We start from the raw sequence: 25,882 nt of genomic DNA on the forward strand, positions 1-25,882 counted from the left end.
GCTCCCGGGCTGTCAGCAGGGAGGGAAGCATCAGGGGGGTGGGGGAAGTGAGCAGCACTGAACTGCCAACTGGGCTTATCCTGGCCTGAGCTGGAGGGGTAGGGAGTGGATTGTGGCCTCGCAGCCAAACTCTTGCTTTTCAGCTCTATCACTTTTGCAAAGTAATTTCAAGACACAAGATATACAGTGATCATAAATATTGCTCCAAAGATTAAAAATGAGAAGGAGCAAATGGCTGGTATAATTGTACATCTATGATCCTGTACTGCTGTGCGCTCTGTTGAAAATATGATGGACATGATATCATAGGTGTGGAAGGATAATCTTATAGACCAATTACTTATATTAATCTGAACAACTGCAATTTTACCTCTCTGGAGAGGCTAGAATTTGAGACTTCAAAGTTCTTGATGGTGCTAAAGATGTAGGACTAAATTCAACCCTGGTGTGAGCACAAGGAGCTCTTCTGGCGTTAATGGATGGTTTGGCCTGTTGTGTACATCTCTATCTCTCTCTCTCTCTTTCTCTCTCTCCTTATTTCTCTTCTTCTTTCTCTCCATCTCTCTTTCTGTGTTTTATGATGTTTGAGTGAAACCTACTGGTCATGTTTTTAATCTGCATCACTGTGTTGCTTTTCCTGTTTTACTATTGCTGTTTTCTGCTTCCGCTTTGCTTGTAATATTGTTGCGTCTATGATGTGGTTGTGTCCTCCAGTGTCTGAAGAGAGCCCCACTTCCAGTGAGTCTGGAGTCTTCCTGTCCCAAGATCCTTCAGCTAAACCAGTCCTGCTACTTCCCCCCAAAAAATCTGCTGCTTTCCTTGGAGACCATGAGGACACCCCAATGAAACAGTTGTCCCTCCTCAAACAGCCCCCTGCCCTGCCTCCTAAACCCATTGCCAGGATTGCCAATCACTTAACTGGTAAGTAGGTGTTGTGAACACTCTGTGCCACTTCCTCTATTAAAGAAAGCAACTGCCCAACAACAAGATTCTTAGTGTCTTTTTTTTTGTGCAGATGTTGTGAAGATGTTTGTGAAGAAGCTTCTCTATAGATGTTTGTATGTGCATTAGTATTTCCTGTGTGTCATCCTTGAACAAATTCATCAGGGTGGGCATTCTCAGGCTTCTTCAAAGTGTGGGCGAAGAATGTCTTGCATTCAAAATCTTGTTTAACTCTATGGTTGGTCCAGTAAAAGATATCACCCTAACAAATCCTTGCCTCTTACATAGAGATTATTTCAAAGACACCTCTCCTCCTGTCTGAAGTCTTGTAGGCCACCGTTTCTCCCAATCAAATGGCTACAGACCTACTCATCCATAAGCAAAATACCTGCAGCAACTATTTAGAAAAATAATGTGAAGAGAAGGTACTTCTATGTGTTTAATTGCATTTAACAGGATAAGCAGTCTTTGTTCTTTTGAAATAAATGAGTTCTCCTCTCTCCCCTTGCTCTTCATTATATCTCCCTCTTCCATGTGCCTATTCTTCCTGGTTGACCCTGCACATGTTCCCCTGCACATGCTGTCCTTTTCTAGGTCCCCTTCTTTTCTGGATCCCTCTACAAAGTATTTTGCTCCATCTTCCTCTGCCCCTCATCTTTCTTCCTCATGATACCCACGTCTCCACTGCTTAGGCATTTCCCTCCTCTTGGTCCTGTTGGGTACTAGCAGCTCCAATTCCTGTGACTGTCTGCTCTACTCCCTAAAGATACTGTGGCATTCTCTCTTGCTGTATTGCAGCTTGTCAAGGAGGCAGGCTATTCAGGATCCTTTCCCTTGTTTTCATTTATTCTACAAGTGTTTGGGCTCTCTCTTGGAATTAAAAGCACCTGTAGGAACTTATGGAAAAAGGGGCGCATCTACATGAGATGCTAACTGTGCAGTAGCCTAATAATACTGCACAGTAGCACTTCACAGCATGGGCAGTACTAATACGCTGCTGCACCATATTATTAGGCTACTGTGCAGTAACGCCACTAAAAAGGTGTTCATCAGTGCTATTACACAGTAACTCCAGTTAGTGCAGATTTATTTAGTACTTGATTATACAAATACTAAATTAAATGCGCAGTAACCACTTCTTTAACGAATGTGTAGACATGCCCAAGGAGAGCAGTTAGTACTGTAAGACCAATCAGTTTTGCCCATCTACCACCAGACCACTGCAGTAAAGAAATATTAAAGTTATACATATAAGGATAAGAAAAAGTATAGGTGTTCCTAGATGTATGGCTATACCTTTTGAGATGTACATGCAGAATTACGACTGTTTTCACAGAGGCACAGGAATGATTACTGGGAACATCTGGGTTCTAAACTATCCAGATACAACTCCCTACCTGTTATTAGGCTGGTCAGAGTCTTCACCATCCCATGACAAGTCCTTGCCTCCCATAGGTGGTTTTTATGAATGCTAAGTAGTACTCTTTTTCTTATTAGTTCATTATGTTTTGTTTTGACTACTGAGAAGAAAAATCACCCACTGGTTTTGTAACATGTCTTTGTGTGTTAATTTAGGTGGCAAATGTGTTTTGTTTTGTTTCATCTAGTTTACTCTTGCATGAGATTTCTCTACCCTTATTGCCTGCCACAATCCATACATACTGATAAATTATGCGTAAAACTGAAAACTAAAGGAATGATCTACCAAGCTACAAAAAGGAGGCACCATTCTCATTTATTTTCTTTAAGCCTCATAATAGAAGGCTTAAATTTGCTTCCTGTTAACTCCTGGAATTTTGTCTACCCCTATTTAAGTGGTGAACTATTGCTCTCAAATCAAGTCATAAGAAAGGAACATAAACGAAAATACCTTATACACTGGGTGTCAAAGATATGGCCTGCATAGCCCCATCATCCAGCCTCCAGTGCTGCCCTAGGGTCCAGAGCTAACCCACATACCTCAGGCATCGTGCAGCAGACTGGCCCTATATGCCAGGCCCAGTACATGCATTATACATAGCACCCACCCTGACCAGTCTAGGACACATGCCACCTTCCTCAGCCAATCTGTGCTGTATATCACTCTCCAGCTAGCCCCCCGGCCGCTCCAGGGCAGGCATCGCATGTAGCATGGGTCTTGTACCAGCTGGAGTGGACACTGCATGCGGTGTGCATTCTGGACTGGCCCTGCATGGGGCATAGTCCCTTAACAGCTGGAGCAAGCGCCATATGGCTGGATCTGGCATGTGGGGGCAGGGAGAGAAGCAGGTCTGGAGGTCCAACTCATCTGGCTCATGAACTGGCCCTGCACCACTCATGCAGCCCACAGGGTCAGGTGAGTTTTATACCCCTGTCTTATACTAACTATACATTGTACAAAAGTATGGAAAGAGAGAGAGAGAGAGAGAGAGAGAGCGCATGCACCTTGCTTTTTAAGTTAGCAGAAAAATCAAAGGATGAATATGTCTGCCAGTATGTATTTTACAACTGAAACTTTATGTACAGAATGCTGCCTACCTTAAGTACTTCAGGGACTTAGCAGTTAGTTAAAGAGGTGGTTTTCCAGCAAAGGTGGGGAAGCTCTATGCTCTCAATATTCTTATCTACTTTGGGGTAGCCTTTAAAGACAGGATGACTGAACAAGGCAATCTTTTCCACACACACTTTGCTGTGAAAAGGAGATACAATTTCAGAGTTATTTACAGGATCCTCATTTAACTGATAGTTGTCCCACGGTGGAACTGAAAGCTTCACTCATACCTGTCCTTATAAATAAAAAAATTTCAGGCCTGTAAGTCTGTCCCGTTCTTCAGAGCTCCTCTTACTGTGAAATCTGGGAACATCAATTTCTTTGGACCTTAATGGTCTTCTTTAGGGATTATATTGGACTTGTATAGTCTTTGAAGATGAGCAATTAATGCTAATGAATTACATTCACCATGAGGAAGCTAAATTAACACTATTCTTTTACTAATCACTCTGGAGACATCCTTGGTTTGTCTGTGAGAGAATTAGTAATGTTAGGATGAAGACCAAATGAAGACTTTCAGGTTTGCATTGCATTTTCAATGTTTGTTTTTCTACTGATGATTTTGTGAGGGAAGTAAAGGACAAATTCAGACACTGCAAGCATGATTAATACAAAATGACAGTGGTTAATGGTCTTTTAAATCTGTGTAGGAAGCTATGAGATGAAATGTCATCTTGAGATGAGTTTCATTTCAGATATATCATTGACACTGAGGTGGCAGAAATGCCTCTGAGCTTTTACGTTTTTAAGAAATGTAATTTTTAGACACAAGAGTACCTGAGAAGAAAATCACCACAGGCAGGGGCAACAGAGGAAAGAATGCATAAATGTTTCAAATGATGCAGATACAATGGTTCCTGTAAATTTGATCTCTTGTAAAACTTCATGCAACTTAGAACTCTTCACTTAGGACTTTTTGGCCTAGCACACATCATCTGAATGAAGACAGACCAAAGACATTTGCCTGGGGGGATCTAGTGTGAATTACACAGAGGTAGGGGGCAAGAAACATCCCTTCCAACATGATTTGAGAGCACCCTTCAGCATTATCACTGTCTGTTTCACATACAAGTCATTCCTCTTGCTGACAGTTAACACAACGCCTACCCCTATACACAGAAAAATCAAAAATACCTTTTACCCCCTAATCATCTAGGCCCATAGCTACACAGTACAAAGCAGACAACCCAAGGAGTGGTATGTGGCTCTTAACTGTTCACTATGCTTCCCATTGGCCTATTATCTTACATTAATCCTTTCGCCAACTGTCAAGCATAAAAATTAATAATAAACCAAATTTCATGTATATATTTTTATCTACTCATAAACTTTCTCTGGAACAGAAGGAGGGTGCCCAGCTGAATCACTTAGGACAGGGTGTGCAGAATCCAATATTTGGTTTAAATTATAGGTTTTAAATAACTATCTGACACTGTATTTGCTAGGATACCACGGTTAATATCCCAAATTGCCATGAGCTGTTTAATGACACAAATTGCCAAGGCACCGGCTTTGTCTTATATGAAGGCTAACACTCCCAGGAGCACAGAATACCGCAGTTAAGTAATTGATTACTTCTCAGTAGCAAGCTTGAAATTCTCTGCAAAATCCAGGAGACCTCCTTTGGGGCCAGATTATGATTTCAGCAACATCTGAGTAAATTCAGTGTCAATGGAATTACTCCTTTTGTTTTACCTTTGATCAGAATCTGGCCCTGGAATTCAACAAGCATTTTGGAGCTTTTAAAATGTGTTCAAAGTCATTCCATTGTCTTGCTTCCTCAGTCAGCTGTTGGGAGGAGGACATGTGTCACATTTTTCATTCTAAGAACATGCAATCTAGTTATGTCTATATACACTATGATTCAGACTACCAGCCAGCTGAACAACAGTGATAATTCAAATATAGCACAACTGGTCCTGATTAGAGGTGAACATTTAATGGGGAAGGAGGTGTTGTAAGTCCATAAAAATAACTACTGATAATGTAGACCTGCCAGGATTGCATTCCAGAACAATGAATATAAGGCATTTTGCTGTATTATCAAAACATGGTTGATTGTTAGTTACAACTTTACAAAAGTATTTACAACTACAAATTTACCTGACAGATAATCTCTGAATAATTTTTCTACCCCAGCATTTACACATGTGATATAGCTCCTTAGTTGATTAGTCCATTGTGCTGCCTGTAGGCATTTTGATCTGTCACACAAGGTGCTTCTTTCTCCTCCAGTACTCCAAACTAGTTATTTGGTTTTGCAGTAAATTCTCATATTGCATAGTATGAATACCTGGGTTCTGAGTTTGGGAAGGTGCAGTGGAACAAGGACAAAATGGAAAAGTCTTTTCCCCCAGTGTGTAGAGTGTCCATGGGAATGTAGTTGCTTCTATGACTTCTGAATGTAGTTGCTTCCTACAACACCTGCTATGTGAAGAGCAAGAGTTTCAATGGTTAAGGAAGCAGCAGAACCCTTTGGCCCTAACTTTAAAGCCTTCTCTGAGATTACTTAGAGACACCACGCAGAGTAGGACTTCATGGCATTCCCACTGTCTACAAAGGCTCTCCAAGTCCTACTCCATACTGTGTGCAGGGTTTAGAGTTCAATTTTCACCTGAGAGAAACATGTGCAGCTCCCATTACAGTCAACAGAAGATGCTTGTACACAGATGCGAGTATAACTTGACCCTTTAGTGTGGACCTGATCCAAATTCTATTGAAGTCGGTGGAATGATGCCAATTGACTTGAGTCAGGGCCTCTTAGAGGATCTGGGAGGGAAGTCAAAGAGCAATAAAACAACTTGCCAATCTAGGAGGGAAGTCAGAGAGTGATAAAACAACTTGCCTGAATCAACACAATGAATGTCAAGAAGAAAACTCTGGTTTTCTGGCTCTCACATAAGGTCCCTACCCCTTGGCAACAGGCAAAGCGCACAGGCAACAGACTTCCTGCATACAGGCAAAGCATAGAATTCATCTCTGCAAAACCTCACAAGGGTCAATACTGGAACCAGAGCTATGGAGGAACTGTCTACAAGAAAGGAAATAAAATATAATTCTTCGTCACAGTATGTGTCATGAGGGGAGCTTTCTCCCATTCACTTCATGGTACACTTGGCAAAGGGCATTATGAGGAAGAAAGAAGAGTTGCCCTCCTTTGACATGTCAAAATGTCGTTCATCTGATGAGGCATGTCTCATCATCTTCTGTGTTTTTGGATAGCTATCATCCAGCAGTGTCACTAGGATGGGGCAAGAGGGGCACCAGCCCCAACTGCCAACTTAGAGGGGCACCAGCTTGGCCTACTCCCCCCAGGAGTCTTTCCTGCAGCAGGCACAAAGCTGAGCAGGCACAGCCAGGCAGATGCAACATCTGGAGTGGGCGTGGGGTTGAATGACACCCCTATCCCCCAGGCTTTGCCATGGGAGGTGCAACCTTCACCCTGTAGGGGGAGCGGGAAGGAAATGGGGCACAAGGAGCAGTACTTTACACCCTGGCCCAAGCACTGAAAGAGCTTCTTATCCCTCTGGCTATTGCCATAAACAGTGGCAAACTTTAATTTTCTAATACCTTTTGCATTAATTTTAGCATGGGCAGGGCAAATTGCTGGGTGGTCTTGATTTCCACTAGATTCAGAGGGATTTGAGGGACTCAGCCTCTTGCATAATTGGGTCTATGATATATAACACTTACTATAAGGAACTTCAGCTAGAAAAGATAAATCAGACTTACAAACCTGTTCTGTGCTGCTCTCCTGTCATGTCAGTACTCTGTGCAAAGATTTAAGATTGTGGTAATGTTCCATTGGGAGGACTTGTAGCACTGATTTCCTGTTTGTTCTTTCACCTGCTTTTGATTTGCCTACACATGTATACATACGATGGATGGTGGTGTCCTTGGTGGAGATTGTTCATGTCTCCATGCATGACACATATATTATGTTGGAATATACTGTGGCGTTAAAAAAAGCCATAGACTGTGATTGTCCCAGTCTCTTGCACATAAAGTCAAATTCTCTTCTCATTAACACTGGATAAGCTCCATTGAAGACAATAGAGTTTCCGCTAGTGTAATTGGAAATAGAAATTAGCCCATGAATTTGGGCAAATCCTGAATTTCCTACTCATTCAAAATCTTCATTGAACTGAGTAAAACTTTCAGGGCAAGGTCCATTGACTCCTTTTAATCCATTACCAATATCCTTGAAGACAGACTTATCTGAGTGAATGAGGCAAAATTTCCTTGTGCTGTGATGTTTTTCCTTTCAGTAATTTTTTTTTAATAGACAAGGAAAATTGTCCTAATGGTAAAGGAAGAATTTTTTTGCCTCAGGTAGTACATTTTTCTCTTTAAATTGGAGTGTCTCTATTACCATTTTCCATGAGTATATGCTGACATATATTATCCCTATAGCATCTAACAAAGTAAGCTGTTGCTTATGAAAGCTTATGCATCTCTAATTTAGTTAATATTTAAGGTACAACTCTACCCAGCCTTTAGCCCCATATAGTTAAACAAAAAACAAACATCTTACCTATGTGATGAACAAGGTTTCAACAATTAAACCAAATGTTATTAGTTTAATGTATGTTTTATGCACTCCATTTACATTTTTGTGTTTCCCTTTGTAGTTCCCATGGACTTCCCCATAACTACAGTGTTTGTCTGCAAATCTAAAAGCGGACCATTTACATTCAGAAAGGAAACAAACCTTTCCTTTTTAATTTAAAGAAAAGATGGAAGTATTTCTATTTATTCTGTGCCCAAAATGCTTTGACAGATTCCTCCCAATTTACAACCAGCTCTTTAATACTTAAGAATAGGAGGTAACAAACTCAGCTGGTGCTTCCAATTTTAATTGAGTGAGAAGATGGAATGTGCAGTTCCTGTGGGATGGGATCACTTTGAACCTCACAGTGAGGATAATTCCCTGGCATCATGATCACAGCATGGTCCAGGATTGTGGTAACACTCCATTGCAGAATTCCACCTCTGCATTGAACCATACCAGAGATGAAGCCAAACTGGACACCTCAAATCTAAATATTCCAGAAATTAAGGGAAGCGTGGATGTGGAGCTGAGTTGAGGCTTTGCAGCCCAGGCCCATTTCCATTAGCCTGAAGCACTAATATATTTAGAATGTTTTGCTACTACAGATCTCACAGGACCCTAATTCTCTGGCTTTTATTCAATTAACACTTTGTCATTCCTGTGACAATATGTTGAAGACAAAGTGTTCTTTTGTGCAGAGTACAAATATAAAATGCACGCAGCTAGAGTGCATGTTGTGTGTGTATCAAAATGTTGCAGCTCAGCCTCTTTTGTATTTGAGTAGAAAAAATGAAAATTTGTTTTTGCAATGTGTAGAAGATAGCCTGCATTTTGAAGACAGTCAATCCATGCCGGAAGAGGCATTTGCTGGCGATTCCCAGGGCCCCATTCACCACTGACTACAAGTGAATGAAACTGTTGTCTTGAGAGAAGGCAGTGTGGTCTGGTAGATACAATACTAGCTTGCAAGTCAAAAGACTTTGGTTCTGTTCCTGGCTCTGCCACTAACCTTATTTGTGACATTCCCTTCTCTGTGACACTTTCATTTCACACCCATATCTAATTTATTCATTTACTATTTTTTCTCACGTACAGCATGCACCTTTTCTCCCAAAATCTGTCCCCCAAAATTTGGGTGCATATGTGAAGCAGGGAAGCTAGCTGTTTTCTTCACTGGAAAAGACTAGGCCTGGAGCCACTAAGCATCCCACATAGCTACCAAGATGGCAGAGTCCTATTTTAACCTTCTTACAGCCATAGCTATTGGCTGAGCACTGTAGATTGTGCCTGAAACAGCAAGTGAACCTCTGGTAGTTTCTTGATGAGGCTTGTGATGTGGAAACAACACTTTATTTACAGGAACTTATATCGACTACTACTTAAAGTAAAGAACTAACAGTCTTGCTACTGCCCTTGCAAGGAACTGGGACCTAACTTTGTGTGACATACAGTCCTCCTGGAGACATCTGCCTAGGAAGTGTGGCATCCCAGGAGACAATCTGCGTGGGGCAGATGAGCTTCCTGGATACTCTGTGCTCCCAGGAGGACTTAGGTTGTGTTACATAGTCAGCCATGACTCTGGAAAAATCTTTTTTTCACCTACATTCTACTTTCCAAAATCAAGGCACGTGTCTTATTTTTGGGTGTGTTGTACATGAGAAAATATGGAATTAAAAGTGTTTTGGGGAGGGCACTGTCTCTGCTGTGTGTGCACAGAGCCCAACACAATGAGACCTGGAGGTGCTAGTCAAATGTAAGCAGTAATGGTGAAAAAAAACCCTGAATTTTGTCTCTGTTCACTATCCTCTTCCAGCTGAGTGCCTCTGTTCAGTTTGCTATTACAGGAGAAGGGCCCCAGCATCAATCCCCCTGTCCTCTCTCTAGTCAGTACACAGTGGTTCAGACAAATAAAATATCCAGCCAAGCAGTTATAGATACAGAAAGCAAAGAGCTCCTGTGAATAGCTAGTAATAACATGTGTTATTTGGAAAAGGGCTTTTAAAAAACATGCTGCAGTTCATGAACGTGCAATGGCCTTTGAAACCTGGGCTGCATCATCTTGCCTGCTGAGCTTTGTCAAGTCAAAGCAAGTGGCTGGCACTTTAATCTCTTTCCCGAGTTGTAGCAAGGTGCAGGAATTTCAGGAATACAGGCCAAACTGCACAAATGTCATGCTATCAGAACTCCTTTGCAGGACTTGAATGTCTGCGATTTATTCGGGCTTGTCTTCTACTAAAGAAGTTTTCACCTCTATCCTTTCCTACAACCACAAATAGCCCTATGGCATGACCTCAGTACTTAGTGTATACTCTGTCTTCCTCTGTCCTCATAACCTTTGGTGACTAATTCTCCTTGACCTTCCTGTTTTGACACCCCTGTCTCTCTGCTACCTTTTAAAACTATTTCATAAAACAGCCCAACAAGTCTCCTTCTTACAGCTGAGTGCAAACAGCCATTGCATTGAAATTTTGTTTGCTTATAAACATCTCTATTATATGCACCTCTAAAATATTATTCAGTCCCCCCAGAACTCAGCAGAAATCTTTCCCTGAAAGATTCCTGAAAATAGCATGAGTTTTCAGGAATCCTAAAAAAACAGATATGTTTGCCAGATGTTCTATGAACGAATCAATCGTTTCTGCTGCTTTCCTAGATTATCTCCCTTTATCATTTATGCTATTTTTCTTTTGCTGAAATTTTTCCTTAACCAAATGCTCTGCAAAAATTCGAAAGGTTCTGTCTGCAGTCGTCAGGTAGGAGGAGTAGGAATCAGGTAGTTTTAATCCAAGCTGTGATGGCAGTGATTCATGTTGTGAGTCTGTGCACCCAATCACTCTGCTTTAGTTTTATGCATCTGTTACATGGGAAATGCTCAGCTTGCAGGGCTTTTTTGGGACCAGATTTTGGTAGAAAGTGTTTTGAAAATGAACGGCAGCACATAAATCTTGTTATTAAATTAAGTGCAACGTAACGTATCAATCGAGGGCAAGCGCCGCACTGAACTGTTTTTAGGGGGCTCAGAAATGTGGCAAAGTGAGAACATTCCTTCTGAAAACAGTTGTATTATGTGATAAAATATCTTCTGTCAGTGACAGGAAAGGGATACATCCAATGAAACTTGTCTATTGTCATTACTGGTAACCTGACTACCAAAGAGATAATGTGGTCTTCTTTCTAATGCCACAGAAATTTACTGCTGTGCCTCTCTTATCCTTATGTTCTAGATCCTGGCGCGCCTGTGAAACTGCCTTGTATGCCAGTTAAACTGTCGCCTCCGCTACCTCCAAAGAAAGTCATGATATGCATGCCTTTAGGGGGGCCAGACCTCTCTCTCGCATCTTATTCCACACAGAAGAGCTCCCAGCAGCCCTTGGCTCAGCACCATCACACTGTACTGCCATCCCAGTTAGCAGCCCACCAGCACCAGCTTCAGTATGGCAGCCACAGCCAGCATCTGCCTTCTGGATCCAGCTCATTACCCATTCACCCTTCCGGATGCCGGATGATAGAGGAATTGAACAAGACACTGGCCATGACCATGCAGAGGCTAGAAAGGTAATGGGGGATTTTTAAAAACAGTGATTTACATAGTTTCTTTGCAGCATCCGAACATGATGCCCTGTCATGCCCTTAGGGAGGGCTTTACATTCAAGGATCCCAAACCTTCTACAAATCACTTGTGGCTAGGGAAACTGAGGCCCTGATTAATTAAGTGACTTGCCCAAGATTATGCAGTGAGTTAGTGGCAGAGTCAGGATTAAAACCTCAGTCTCTTGAACTATAGGCAGAGTGGATCCATGGGGGGAGTGCACTTGTGCACTTGCACCCCCCCCTTTGATTCCTGGTCCACCCAAAATTTAAAACCATGGCAATGGCAGCAGCATTTCTAGTCAGGCAGTGCTGAGGGAGTCACTTGACTTCATGTCTCATTACAATCTCTCTGATCCCTTCTAGACCTCTTCATTCCACAGGTGTTACCAACCTGTTCCTCTTTCTAATGGCCTTGAGGTTCCCTGAATCAAGCTATCTTTTGTTCTGCAATTCCACTGTCTGTTAGCTGCTCAGCAAAGCTCCTATTTCACAGCCCTGCAGACTGTTTTTGACTTATTCCAATCAAGTTATATTTATTTTTCCTGCAGTCTTAAAACTGAACAATACAGCCCTTGGCCCCACAGCATATTAGTAAAGCTACTAGTATATTTTTAACTGGAGAAAAATATGGGCTGTTTTATGTGTGATGATACACCTCACCATCTGCACCCCACTTTTCAAAATTGTAGATCCACCTATGACTATAGCTCCCTGCTCTAATCACTAGGTCATGGTGCCAGAACTTTAAAATCTCTTTGGATTTTCCTGTTTTACAGTAATATAACACACAAGGTCTTACAAATAAAACTCTGGTTACAGGAAAGAAAGGAAAAAAAGGACATAACTATAAAATTGAGAAAAGAATAAAGACCAAATATGTTGTACTATCAAAGTATCTGCATAGCACTGATAAACTAGAAGGAACTTATCAAGGCTCAAGTTAGCCACATACTTTTTGAAGTAATATTTTTGTTATTTTTAGAGTACAGAGTGACTAAAATACATCTAAAAATAAAATTAAATGCCTTGGGTACATAGGAAGCTTCTGCGCATGTCTCTTTACCTACACATACATACACATATTTGCCACTGCTTTTTAATAGCAGTTGCAATTTACATTCTACAAAGAAAATACAATTTTCCATAGTACCTTCTTGTTATATATTCACATTTGGAAGTTGATTATATATTTAACTGCAAGCGTTTAATCCAATTTGAGGCTCTTTTTTATAATCATCCTTTGTGGATATAGTTGGATGCCAGTCCAGACAGTCAAGGTAAGTGAAACAGATTGTATCAAATTTAAGGTGTCCTCCCAGACTGCAAGATCAGCAAGTTTAAGAAAATGTATTTTCATTTGCAGGCTGAAATTGAATGAGTCTCAGAATAAATGAGGTAGCCAAAAGATGACATTTTAAATTTAAGAGCAAGGAGCAAGGTTGTAACCAGGTTGCTCTAGCAGGATCAGATCATTCTTTTTATAGACAAGAGGCAAAAAAATTCCGTCTAACAGAGGAAATCCTAACTTGCTTAATGATTTGCCCCTTAAATATTACTGCCCCAAAAATATTAAGTGTTACTTTTTCCATATCACACATCATAATGTTGCAGTTAAAAACATTTTCAAGTTAGGAAATCCATCTTCCTGTATGCATAGTTGTAACTTAGTTTCACTGGGTAGACTATGGGCATTTGTACACATACTAGGGCTGTGCGAAGCTTTGGGTGGTGATTCAATTCGAAGGAGATTCGGCCCGATTCGCTGGCTGAGTCTCCAAATCCGAATCGAATCAGGGGACCAATTTAAAGGTCCAAATCGATTCAAAGCTCTCCGAATCTTTGGAAAAGATTCAGAGAGCTTTGATGATTCGGGTAGTCCCCAGTGGCTGCAGCCAAGTACTAGGGGCAGGGGAGGGGGTGCTGGAAGAGGGGGGAGAGGACCATTGGGGGACCCCTGCCAACCCCCTGGAGCCCACCCACTCCCCAGCCCCCCCTGCCCACTCCCCCAGCACCCCCATGGCGGGCTCTGCACAAGCCCCCCAACCCCTCCTTCTCCCCCAGCCCCCCCACGGATGCCCCACCCAGGCCAGCTCCAGCACTTAAAAATAAAAAAAACCCCAAGAAAAGCCCCAGGACTCTCTGCTCCTGCAGTGCCCTCGGGGCTTCAGGGGCTCGTGCAGAGCTCTCCACATGACACGGGGCAGCGGGGGGCAGTGGGGATCACTCCTCACCAGCAGGAGCGGTGAGCACCAGGCCTTTTTCAGGGGGTCTTTTTCTTAAAGGGCCAGAGCTGGCCCATGTGGGGCACCCATGGGGGGGGATGGGGCAGCCAGGGGTGGATCAGGGGGCTCATGCAGAGCCCTCCATGCAGCATGGCACAGTGGAGAGCAGCAAGGATCGCCCCCTGCCTGGCAGCATCCAGTGAGCACCAGGACTTTTTTTTTTTTTACAAGAGCCGGGAGCTGGGGTAGGCAGGGCAGCCATTGCCAGGCTTGGAGAGCAGGCAGGGGATTCAGCCAAATCGAATCGGAACAGTGATTTGAATCATCGAATTGAATCACTATCCCCCCAAATTGGCCGAATGCGAAGCAAATACTAGCCATTTCGCACAGGCCTAACACATACCTTTTCGTCCTGCAACACACTGGAGATCCAGCAGGTCGGAGCAGACTCAATCGCTGCTTTGCATGCAGTTGTATAAGTGGCAAAATGTGCATCAGTGCACAGAAAATGGTGGCAGTGCACTTTTGAACTAAAACACCTCCACTGTGTTTTATTTAAAATTTGTGCTGCTGCCATTTTCTCAGTGCTGACAAGCTTTTTGCCGCTTATACAACTGCATGTGCTGCAGCGCCGAGAGCTTTTAAAAGCGCCCGGCACTGTGACACAAGCATGTATACAAATGCCTATCGCTAATCTTATTTGAGCCATGAGAATAATCTGATTTAACTAACTAACTAAGTGCAGCTTTGTGTGTAGACACTGCCATTGCTTTTAAACCTTGCTTATGTGGAGGGGCAAGCTAAAGTAATGTAACCAGGTTTCAACTGATATCCAAGACCATGTTAATGACAGCTCCTTGTTAACTGGATATTTAGGCCCTATATGGAAATTCTCAGTTTTCATTTAAGAAATATAATAGTCTAATCCAGCAGTTCCCAAACCAAGGGTCACAGAATTTATGAGTGGAGTCATGACCCCTACAGATCCCCAAAGTCTCCTAAATGGGGCAATTATACCATGTACCCACAATTAACCTTCTTACCATGCTCCAGCTGCTTATTGGTAACTGGCCCTGTGCCACTATTTACCCTGAGGTAAATGAAAGGTAAACTGGGCAAATTATCCCCATTACATTCATGGATAAATTAATTCAGAGTTAAGTTTTTACTGCAGGGTTAGAATGGGAATAGTAACCCCAGAGCAGCTGAGGCATGGTAAATCCCCAACTGTACCTTTTAATTGCAGGCACCTGAACAGTTACCACTTCATGGGCTTCATGAAATTATTGGTGTCTAAGTAAGACGACAACCAAAAAAAAGTTGGGAACAGCTGGTGTAGACCTTTTCTTTGAAAATATTAATTAGTATAAACTAGCTAGCACTGGAAGGAACAAGCAGTTGGGTTGCACCAAAGCATCAAGATATCTTCTAGGTAGCAGGACCTTTGGATTTCCTAGAGCCTTGTGGGACCTTTCCAAGAAGGTAGATACAGTTGTAGATATTACAACAGGCAGAATTTCCTTTTGTGAGGGAGTCTACATACAACTGCAGAAAATCTTTGGGAAATGCTTCCAGTCCAAAGGAAGCAATCAACCCAAAAGTCTAGATATGAATACTCAGAGCAATTCAAGAGGGACTGCAGAGGGGTAGCTTAAGGCTGCATCCTGTGACCTCTGCTAGTACCAGATGAGTTCCTGGCATAAATTATAGAGTATATGAATGCTGCTATAACTAATTTGGGGATATGAGAAAAGGAAATTTTCCAGAAGACCAAACCTGTGCAATTTTAAATAGGTATTGGGACCTTTATAGCTGCTTTAAATGGGCAGCCAGACATTTCTCCAGAGTAAGGGAATCAACCCTCAGCTGGTATAAAATTGTCTGACTTATACAGAAGAGTTCCTATTGCCACAGGTAAGAGGTTTTGGTAGTGGGATAGGAGGCAGTATTCAAATCACACTTGACTTTTGGGGAAGTCTGCAAAAAAAATTAAACCAGTTCATTGATTAGCAAGTCCACCTAAGTGAAGGGGCAATCCAATCAGAGATCCCCCAGGTTATGATTTTCAAATCTTACAGGGGGGCTCTCGTCTCTTATGGAGGGCTCAGCCCCTCTCCCCCCTCCCCCCCATCCCTGAGCTCCCCCTTAATTTGCACCCTGATAGTAGATAACACACTTTAGACATGAGCCATAGAAAGGTTACAAAAATGCTGAGGGCACAGTCCTGTTGCCTTCACATTGTTAGCCTAGCCGGCCAGGGCCACATGGTAGAATCAGCTGCATCATCCTCAGATATGATCTAATGTACATACTCCTGGCCACAGGGGATTGCCAGTAAAGGACTCTGTGTCTCCTGGAGTTACCTCTGGGGAAAAGCAGCTCAGCACAAGTTAAGGTGCTAATTAAATAGTCTGGCTAGCAAGTCATGCAAATTGTATTTCATTTTTCAGAGCTAATGAAATTTCTCACTGATGACTTCACTTTGGTATCTGTTACCCCACTGTAATGGACACCCGGGTCTCTAAACTACCATCATTCCTGTGTCTATAGGTCAGTTTACCTACTAGGAAGAAAATTATATAGTTTTTGTTTGTTTTAACTTCATCAGCAGCTGGAACTGGGCAACTCTGTTAAAAATGAGTAAGCAAAGAGTGAATTCTCAGTATGAAGCATGTGTCCTCCTTCCCAAAAAACGTAAGAAAATGGTGGCATCAATATGTTTTCACATTTTAAATGGAAATGAATGCCAGTTCTTAATAAGATACATAATACAGCTTTGCTTGTTTTTAATTGATTAACTATTTTCCTTGAACTTCACTGATGATTTCAGTCCTGTCAAAACAAATCAGTAATATTTGCAGTACTTAGGAGATGAAAGAACTGATGCCTTATTACTCTGGAAAAGCAGTCACTGTTTTCGTAAAGTATGTGGACCACACATTTACAAATATGACACATTCTGTTACATTCTTAAGTTAATTTTCTGAGAGTCACTCTGTTTTCATTAAATTTGCTAATATCTTCAAGGAGATTACCATAGCTTTCCAGAATAGATGTATTTGATTAGAGAGGGGATTAGTTGCACCAAGTGATATATTTTCTTGATATTTTTGACACTAATACTTATCTAATTGTATAAAAGCATGTTTAAACCCAATGGAAATCATGTCAAGGTATTTGTCATAGGAGATTTCAGTTTGAATATCTTGAAAGTTTTGTAAATGTATGTGTTTTAGATATTTCTTCTATATATGATTTAACCATCATGTTCATTACACAAGCAGGATCTCAAATTAGGTCCTAAGCTTTTCTATAGCTTTCGAGATAGTACACTGTCGGGTCACTGCACCCACATCACCATCTGAGGGGGAAATGGAATTTCTGGCATTCTGCTGCAATACTAACTAAGAAATGTTAACATCACTAGGTAGCAATCACTTTTGCTGATTCTGGTCCTGATCTAAAAAACAAAAAAAGTGAGAGAGGAAAGAAAAGAGAATATTAGAGTATTTGAGATCAGAGGTGCTCAACCTCTGGCCCATGGGCCAAATGCAGCCCATAGAGCCATGGTATCTGGCCTCCAGGTCAGAAAATTTGGCAGTGGGAGAGCTGTGGCAATTAATACCTCCACCGTCCCATGCTGCCAAATTCTCAGACTTCAAGCCCTGAGCAGGTTGGGGTCAGGTCACATCCCCTTCCCTCTGCATGGCCAGGTTGGGGTCAAGCCACACCTCCTCAGCCCCCTCTGCCCCCCACATCTGTATCAGGGCTGGGCCATGCCCCTTCTCCCCTTCCATGGGGCCAGATTGGGGCTTGGTCAAGCCCCTCTCTCCACAGGACTTGTGAGGGTCCAGCCAGGATGTCAGCAGTCAGGCCTGCAGATAGGCCCCTAAAGGAGGTCAGCTGAGTGGGGATGCAGGCTAGTGGGGCATCAGTCAGGGTCTGGATCAGCAGAGTAGAGATCCAAGAGATATAGGCTGGGGTGCAAGCCAAGGTCAGAAGCCAGGAAAATCAGAGAGCAAGGCACAGAGTTCCAGGGAAGATCCAAGAGCAGGGTCAAGGAAAGCTGAATCTGAGTCAGGAGCCAAGAGGACCAGAGAACCGGTGCCAAGTTCCAGGGAAGATCCAAGAGCAGAGTCAGGGAAAGCCAAGTCAGGAGCCAGGAGAACCAGAGAAAGCAGTGAACTTGAGGCTTGTCAGAGCAAACTGAGGCTGTTGTCAAGGTGTGCCTACACCCTGAAGCTGCAGATATGCTTAAAAGGGCTGAGCAGTGCTCTCAGCAGCCAATGCACACAGGGAAATGAGGCAGTCACATTAGCCAGGGATCAAGGTCAGGTGTGGAAGCTCAAGAGCTTATCCTGGATGGGCCTGACTGGCCAAAGGCCCTGACAGGACTGGGCTGCTGTCCTTCCCACATGGCTGGATGAGGTCCTGCCGTGACAGCCCTGGGCGCCATATTGGGACCCTTTGCTGAATCTAGCCCATGGATGGACTGGGCACTGCTCATCCAGCCCGCTAACTAAAACTGTTGAGCACCACTTGTCTAGACGAACTGCCCCAAATACTGGAATAGTTATGTTGTCAGATGGAGTCAGCTATGGTGAAAAAATATTGTGGAATTTTTACAAGCAAGGATGATGTTGGTGGCCCCAAAGTGAACCACAACCATCCATACTCAATCAATTTATTGTTAAGGCAGGTAAATCTTTCTTTTCTCTCTAGCTTCTTAGATCCTGAGTAGAATGGGATTTCCTCTGCTCTGGTATCTCCTGTTGAATTGGCTTTATCCTATCACCCACCTGTACTTTTCTCTCCAAATTGTTCAGTATTCTTTTCTTTTCAACCCCCATAACTGCTCCTGTCACCATCACCCATGTTTTGGACAAGAACAAGTTAAAAATAAAGAATCTTCTCCATTTAGTAACACAGGTTTTTTGCTTTAAATGACCACATCTTTAGAGTCGTAATTGTCTAAATACATTTAAAGACCAATACGTGAAATTAAGGTGGAAGTGACTTGCCAAAGGGTTAGAAGCTTGTCAGAGAAACTTAAACTTTATGCGAGTATGGGAATGGAAACCAGATACTATGTTACACTATGTTGTGTAACAGTGATCAGGTTAACTAATGTATCTGCCTCCGATTCCCCTTTATAAAAGAGGGGTGATTGCACTAATTCGCACCACAAGGATTTTGTGGGCATTACTAGGTTAGTATTCTTAAAACACTGAAAACCAAAACCTTTATATAAGTGCTAAGTGTTGTATACAATTACATTTAATCCTGAGTCTTGTTAAGTATCTACACTCACTTCTGGTCTAGTAAAAGTTATAGAATCTGAGGTAGGCAGCAGTTTTCCTACCAAGGGATAGCAATGCGTCACAATTTAAACTGAGGGCTAATTCAGAATAACATAATTATAGAAAATAATATATAACAGAATAAAAGAATTATAGAAAAGGTTGGAAGGGACCGCAGGAGGTCATCTAGTCCTGTCTAAACAATTCTAGGCAACTGTGTGTCTGACCCAGTGGTGCTCAAAACTTTTGCCCTGCAGGCTGAATGGGTGGTGCCTGGTCCATCTGTGGCTGTATCTGGCTGGTGGGCCTGATTCCGGGAACACAGGGGCCTGATTCCACAGCACAGAGGGAGATGGGGAGGCAGCCTGGCCCTGATCTGACTGTGCAGAGAGAAGAAGGAATGGCCTGGCCCTGATTTAACTGGGTGTGGGGGGCAGTCCCATCCAGCTCTATGGGGAAAAGGAGGCCTGACCTAGCCCCATCTGGCTGCACAGGGCTTGGCAGTTTGGCAGCTGGGGAGGGGTGGCTGTATTAATTGCCATTGCTCCCCCACCACCAAATTTCCCAACCCATGGGGAGCCCCACAAGCCACATGTCATAGTTTCGTGGGCTGGTTTTGGCCAGCGGGCCAGAGGTTGAGCATACATGGTCTAACCTGTTCTTTAAAACATCCAAGGCTGCAGATTCTACATCCTATCTAGGTAATTTGTTCCAATGCTTAACCAGCCTTATTGTGAGAAAGTTCTTCCTAATATTCAACTTAAATGTCCCTTTCTGCCATTTCAAACTACTATTTCTTGTCATCTTCATCTTGTCATCTTCATCTTTTTTATAACTACCCTTCAAGTATTTGAAGATTATTATCCAATCCCACCTCAGTCTCACCTCTCTTCTCCAAACTAAATAATCCCATTCCTTCTAACCTTTTCTTCTGAGTCATGTCACTAACTTTTTAAAACTGGGATCCCAAGGTTTTCTTGCCATATATATTAGCTATCAGAATACTTCACACAAGAACTCTCTCACCTTTACTGAAAAATAACTCTTAATGACTTACTATATGATTTACTACTGCTGCTTTCTGGCTTCACATTATCTTTTATAAACTGTTAGCCTTTACAACATTAGGGGTAGAACCTGAAGAAATGACTGCTATAAAAACGTTTTCTTTCAACTGTTTATCCTTGTTGAAGATTTGTATCCAACTAGTATAAATTGCACCTCTGGTTTTCAGTGAAAGACTTGGAAGTTGAGAACACATCTTTGAATCCCATATACCACAAGGTATCTATCAAGAAAAATCCTGACTTTGAATTCTGTTTGCCCTTCTTGGAGTGCATTTTTGTAGAAAAGTGTCAGTTTGGTGGTCTAGGATACCATAGTCTACAGGGGGCTTGGTCCTTCTGTCTTCAATAGGAATTTTATGGAAATAAAGTCTACAGAATCAAACCCAGAGGAGATGCTGCAAAAGCAGTAAAGACAAGCCTTACAAAACAGTTTCTGCTCTCCTCCAGTGTTTCTTAACCCTGACTTGAAGGCAATTCCTTTGGGGGTGAGGATACTCTAATTTCCAGCCAGGTTGTCTGATGCAGCTGCCAATTAGTGTCAATCACCTGTGTACTCTTGTAAACTAGCAATTGGATTCAGGCTACAGCTTCTTTGATAACAGAATACTGAACAGTTATCAGCTTGCAGTGACCATTGTCCTTGACTATATTTGAACCAGAGTTTCTGTGATGAGTTCCTTTGGGATATCCAGTTGCTTTAGACTATAATTTTATAAACTAAAATGTATTAGAGATTGCTACCAATAGTCCTGTAAACATTATCAAGTGTATCTGAGACAGAAAACATTTGTGTTCTGTGACACTTGTCAAAAATTTGCTTTTTTTGGTCTAAACTTTACCAGGACCCAAGAATAGAAACTTTTAATATTTATAGCTATTTTTTCTCTCCCATGCCAACACATACTCCAGTACTACATAAAGAAATCCACAGTAATGTGAATTGTTTCTGAATTTTAGTTCAAGCAACCAATTTTGATTTGTCTGATATTTTGGTAGAACTTCTTGTGGTAATCATGCGCCTTTGAGTAATAGCTCATATGCATGCCTTCCAGTATGCACAGAGGAGAAAAAGGATGATGCTTTCTTCCTGTTCTCTAGTTCTTTTAATTGCTTCAGTTCAAGAGGAAGCACTTATTGGCTTGTGCTCTTTACAACCTAGTAGTTTCTTTAAAGCCCTCTTTTCAGGGCGCTTGTGCCTTTCAACATATTTGTGCATGTGTTTGCTTCCTTGTGCCTTTAATAAAAAGGAAATTAGTTCTTAAATTTTTCTTTCTGCCTTTTTCTTAGGGTTGTGGCCCAGGTTTGGCCTCAGGTGTCACCCTTCCCCTTAATTGTATTTGTCCACAAAACTCCCTAATCTGGAGATTGTCATATCCTCTGCCACTTTTTTTTCTTTTCCTTCTTTTTCTACTTCTGTCTCCTTTCTTCCTTAATTTGAGAGAATGTACATCTTAAACTATGTGGCATCTCCCCAGTCACTGGGATTTAAACTGTACCTATCTTGTGACACTCTAATGCCTGCCTCCAGTGTGTACTCTAAATACTTATAGTGCCTCAGAGAAACCCATGTTCCTGCAAAATCCTCCTTATACTGGTCATGTATCCTGATCTGAGAAGGAGTGCAAAACGAGAGTTCAGCTCTTCCTCATGAATAGGTTCATGGAATCCACCTCCATTAGGAATCAGTCAGGTACTAGTCACCTTCCAGGACCAATTTTTCAGCAAGGCTTTCCATCTCTACAGCTCCAAGGAGATCTTCACTGGGTTGTATTTCCAAGACTGGATCCTGGGTGAGATCCCTATCCCAGGGCTACACAAGGAAGACAGTAATTCTAATTACCTTACTCCGCATAATCCAAGACTTCATGGTATCACAAAGAGCAACTCTGCTGTTCCAGTGCATACCTCCACTCTCAGAGAGAGCTCCATGTAACTTTTTGGCCACCTACCAGTGACTTCCTCCTCCCATGGAATCTATACTGCTGTTCCTTGCTGATTTGTCCAGAATTCTTTCCATGGACACACCATTGAATCGAGCCTAAGCTGTGGTTCTCAGGCCAACTTCAATGGCACCACCTAAAAGGATTGGCTAGCTGGAGTTTTCATCTGATTCTGATTTGGAGCATGGTTCAGCTGTTTGCACAGCCATCCTCAAGGTCCAGAGATTCATGTAAAGAGCAGTCTTGGCTTCAAATATACGTCCTCAGGCATCTTGGTTCCTGCCTAATAGCTGCAGAGCTTCTATCCAGCCTTCCTAATGTGGCCAAATGGAATCTAGGGTCCTCAGCCTATCCCAGATATCAGGAGTAGGTTCTGTTACCCAGTTTACACTTTTCTACTTCAGTGGTCCAGATTCTTCTGGGCCATTTGCCAAAGCTCTCCCCAGACCAAAAGGATTCTCCAAATACAAATCCAGGATTGGGTGAGTTGCACAATGAATCCCTTTTCCCCTTCACCAAACCAGGCTGTTCCACCAGTGGCATTTCAGAAGTATGATTAGAGGGGCATTTGTGTAGCCCAACCTGTGTAAATTTCCCTGGAGGAAGTTAAAGAGCTGTTTTACAGACTAGCAGACCAGCATTTAAGGCTTAACGGCGTGGCTTTACCAATCAGTGGGCGCGTCTACATGAGATGCTTTATGCGTAGTAGCCTAATAACACTGCGCACTGGCTACTTCACAGTAGCATCACTAAAAAGGCATTTGCCGGAGCTACTGTGAAGTAACTAGGTTCTGCACATTTAGTTAGAACTTCATTAAGCAGTACTAAATTAAATGTGCAGTAACTACTGTGCATTAATGAATGTGTAGACGCACCCAGTGTGAGGTATCAGTGAACCTAGCCAAAATGGTTTGGCAAACTCCAGTTCCTTGTTTGTCTACTGCAAGAAGGGACAAGAATAAATATCAAGTTCTCCAACTATCTCTGTAGCCATCTTTTACTCTCTTCAAGAAACACACTATCCACTTCTTGTAGGTCTCATCTCACTAGATTTCAAAGGAATGATTTCACCTTTCCTCCTTGGATTACATCCTTGAGTAAATGATTATCAGCATGACAATAATCTAAATTCAGACTTCTCACATAAATCTCTTCTCAATAGCACCATAGTTAGTCACAGCAGTACAACTTCTTTGCACTTCTGATTGTATTAAGAGGGTACTACAGAGTAACCAAAGGTGCTTATAATGATAGTTAGCTCAGAATTCTTCACATGTATGTGTTGAGTTAAATTCATTTCTAAAACAAGAGCCTGCTTATCTGTGGCTTTGATGTCTAACAATCAACACAGCAAGATCCTCAAATTGCTTTAAAATGGGTTATTTGAAACATTTAATAATTTGTTTAATACATACTACTGTCAGTCCCACAACCTTTGAAAACGGTTGTGTAATAAGCCATATGTCAGTGCATATATTCTGAAAGCAAAGTGGAAATCTACACACTTTGGAGTTGTTTTATGACCTTGACTGTCTTTCATATACTTATCTGCAATACTGCAGATACTGCACAGTTTCACAACACCCAGTCAGCTGACTTTAAGAATCAGACTAGTGTGGAGAAGAACAGTTTTAATCAAGCAGCACACAGAATATCAGGAGAAAGTCAAGCTTAAAATAGAAAGTGCTGTTGTTGGGAGGCTGGGTGACTGAGGGATACCATAATGGGAAAAGGAGCCTTCCATTGAACTAGGTCACTAGTTCAAATCAAACCCCAGTAAGATAGTGCTGGAGAACTATTACTGCCTGATTGCTAATTGGCAGCCTAAATTGTTGGTCTCTCTGTTTTCACAGGAATGAATAACCCATCTCCCCAAAATACTCTGTCACAATTAGCACCATGGTTGGCAGTCCTGTCTGAAATGTGAATGATTAAAAGGGGCGGGACCCTGATCTGCCCTTCTGCCCTTTCATTGGTCCTTCCAAAACAGATTTTGTGACCTTGTACTGCCTATGTGCATGCTCTTTTTAAACTCAGCTGAATGATTTTGCTGCCTAGTGTTCACTGTCTTTTCTTTTTTATATCAAACAGCATTATGCTGGGCATTAATATCTCTAAGAGATTAAATCTACATCTTCTGGATTTCCTGTAGCTCCCATTGAAAAGTTATGCAGAAAAATAGATAAGGGGGAAACAGACATTTTTAAAAGGGAAAAGGTAATTGAATTTAATTTTTTAAAACATATTGATCAATTAAAAATTAATTGAAAGTTTTTAATTCTTCATTAGAAGAACTCAGCTGATGTATCCCAAAATAACTTCTGAGATAAAAATAGGTTTGTGTAAAAATCATTGAAATCTAATACAGAAATTTACAACCTAATTTTTCATAAATATTTAATTCTGTAGGGTGCAAAACACAGATATCTCTAGGCAACCTGAGTTCTTCTCTCTAAGAGGTTCAGCCCATGAAAACATTCCTTGGTTTCTTAAGCTATAATACTAAACCAGTTAACAAGAAGATCTCTCATGAAGCTAAACATAATAGTAGAAATGTGGTAGCATTCACTATGAGCCCTTAAATGCCCTAAAATCTCTAAGAACTTTATAGAATAACAATGTATCTGCAAAAGTCACTTCACCACCTTTACCAGCTACTCTGAAATGCAGTCATTTCTGGGGTGAAATATGGTAACTGCTTAACACAGTCCATATCAACAATACAATGAAGGTTAGGACAGGAAGTGAAGAATAACCATTGACATCACAGTCATCATCATCATCATTGGCAATCCCTTTCAGTTGAGATGAATGTCTTCCATAATTGTGTTATCTGTGGGTCTGCAAATGGCTAAGAAGGCCAATCTGGGATCAACAGGTTCTACTGCAACTCAGGCACATGTTTCCATGTGGGATGAATGGCTCTGTATTCCTGATTTGATCCACAACACACTGTTTCTAACTTTTCCATCTCCTATTGTCATTGTGGGTTTCAAAGTACTGAGATCCTTGTAGCAAATTCTTCCTCTATTTGGCAGGGTCATCAGAGATAGCCTCCTGTGAGTTGATTTCAGTGTTTCATTTTTTCAAGATGGCCTTGAGGACATCCTTGAAGTGCTGTCTTTGCCTTCCTCTTGAGCATACACCTTGACAGAGCTGGGAGAATAAAACTTGCTTTGGGAGTCTGGAGACAAAGATCCAGATGACATGGCTGGCCTAAAAAAGTTGGTGTTGAATGCTCATTAACTTGGTGCTTGTGGTGTTTGCTTGCAAAAAGACGCTAATGTTGGTGCATTTGTCATCCCACTGGATTCAAAGGATTTCCTGTAGGCAGCATGGATGGTACTTCTCCAGCAACTTTCCAAGTCTCAGCTCCATGGGCAACTGGTGCCTCCTGGGTCAAGGGGGGCACTTGCTCCCCCAGCAGCCGGTCAGCGACCGGTGAGGTCCCCTCATGGCCAATCATACTGACCCAGAAGTGCCAGTGGCACTTCTCCTGGCGCCCCCATTCCCCAGACAGCGCTCTCGGGGGGGCACCAGCACTCCTGCCTGCCCCCCTACCCATCGCCTAAGCTGGGAATGCTGGCTGTCAGGGGGTGCACCAGCATTCTCAGGGGGTACACATGCACCCCTGTGCACCTCCTACATGTCACTGCTGCTCAGCTCTGTACAGTAAGGTAGGGATAATAACTACTTGATAAACTGTGAGCTTAATTTCAAATCTGATGTCACACTCTT

General features: G+C 42.1%; 1 protein-coding gene across 12 annotated transcripts in view; it reads left to right on the plus strand.

Annotated features, from left to right (window-relative positions):
• PHACTR1 (phosphatase and actin regulator 1) overlaps positions 1–25,882 on the plus strand; it is a 471,624-nt gene that overhangs the window by 374,446 nt on the left and 71,296 nt on the right. For 11 of the 12 annotated variants that reach the window (XM_025206234.1, XM_025206235.1, XM_025206233.1 and 8 more), the window contains 2 exons: positions 715–921; positions 11,249–11,579. In XM_025206234.1, the coding sequence (XP_025062019.1) occupies positions 715–921; positions 11,249–11,579 (538 nt within the window). The remainder of the gene's footprint in view (positions 1–714; positions 922–11,248; positions 11,580–25,882) is intronic. The other variant, XM_025206238.1, reaches the window with a different exon arrangement.

This window comes from Alligator sinensis, unplaced genomic scaffold (assembly GCF_000455745.1).
Source record: "Alligator sinensis unplaced genomic scaffold, ASM45574v1 scaffold253_1, whole genome shotgun sequence".
NCBI lineage: Eukaryota > Metazoa > Chordata > Crocodylia > Alligatoridae > Alligator > Alligator sinensis.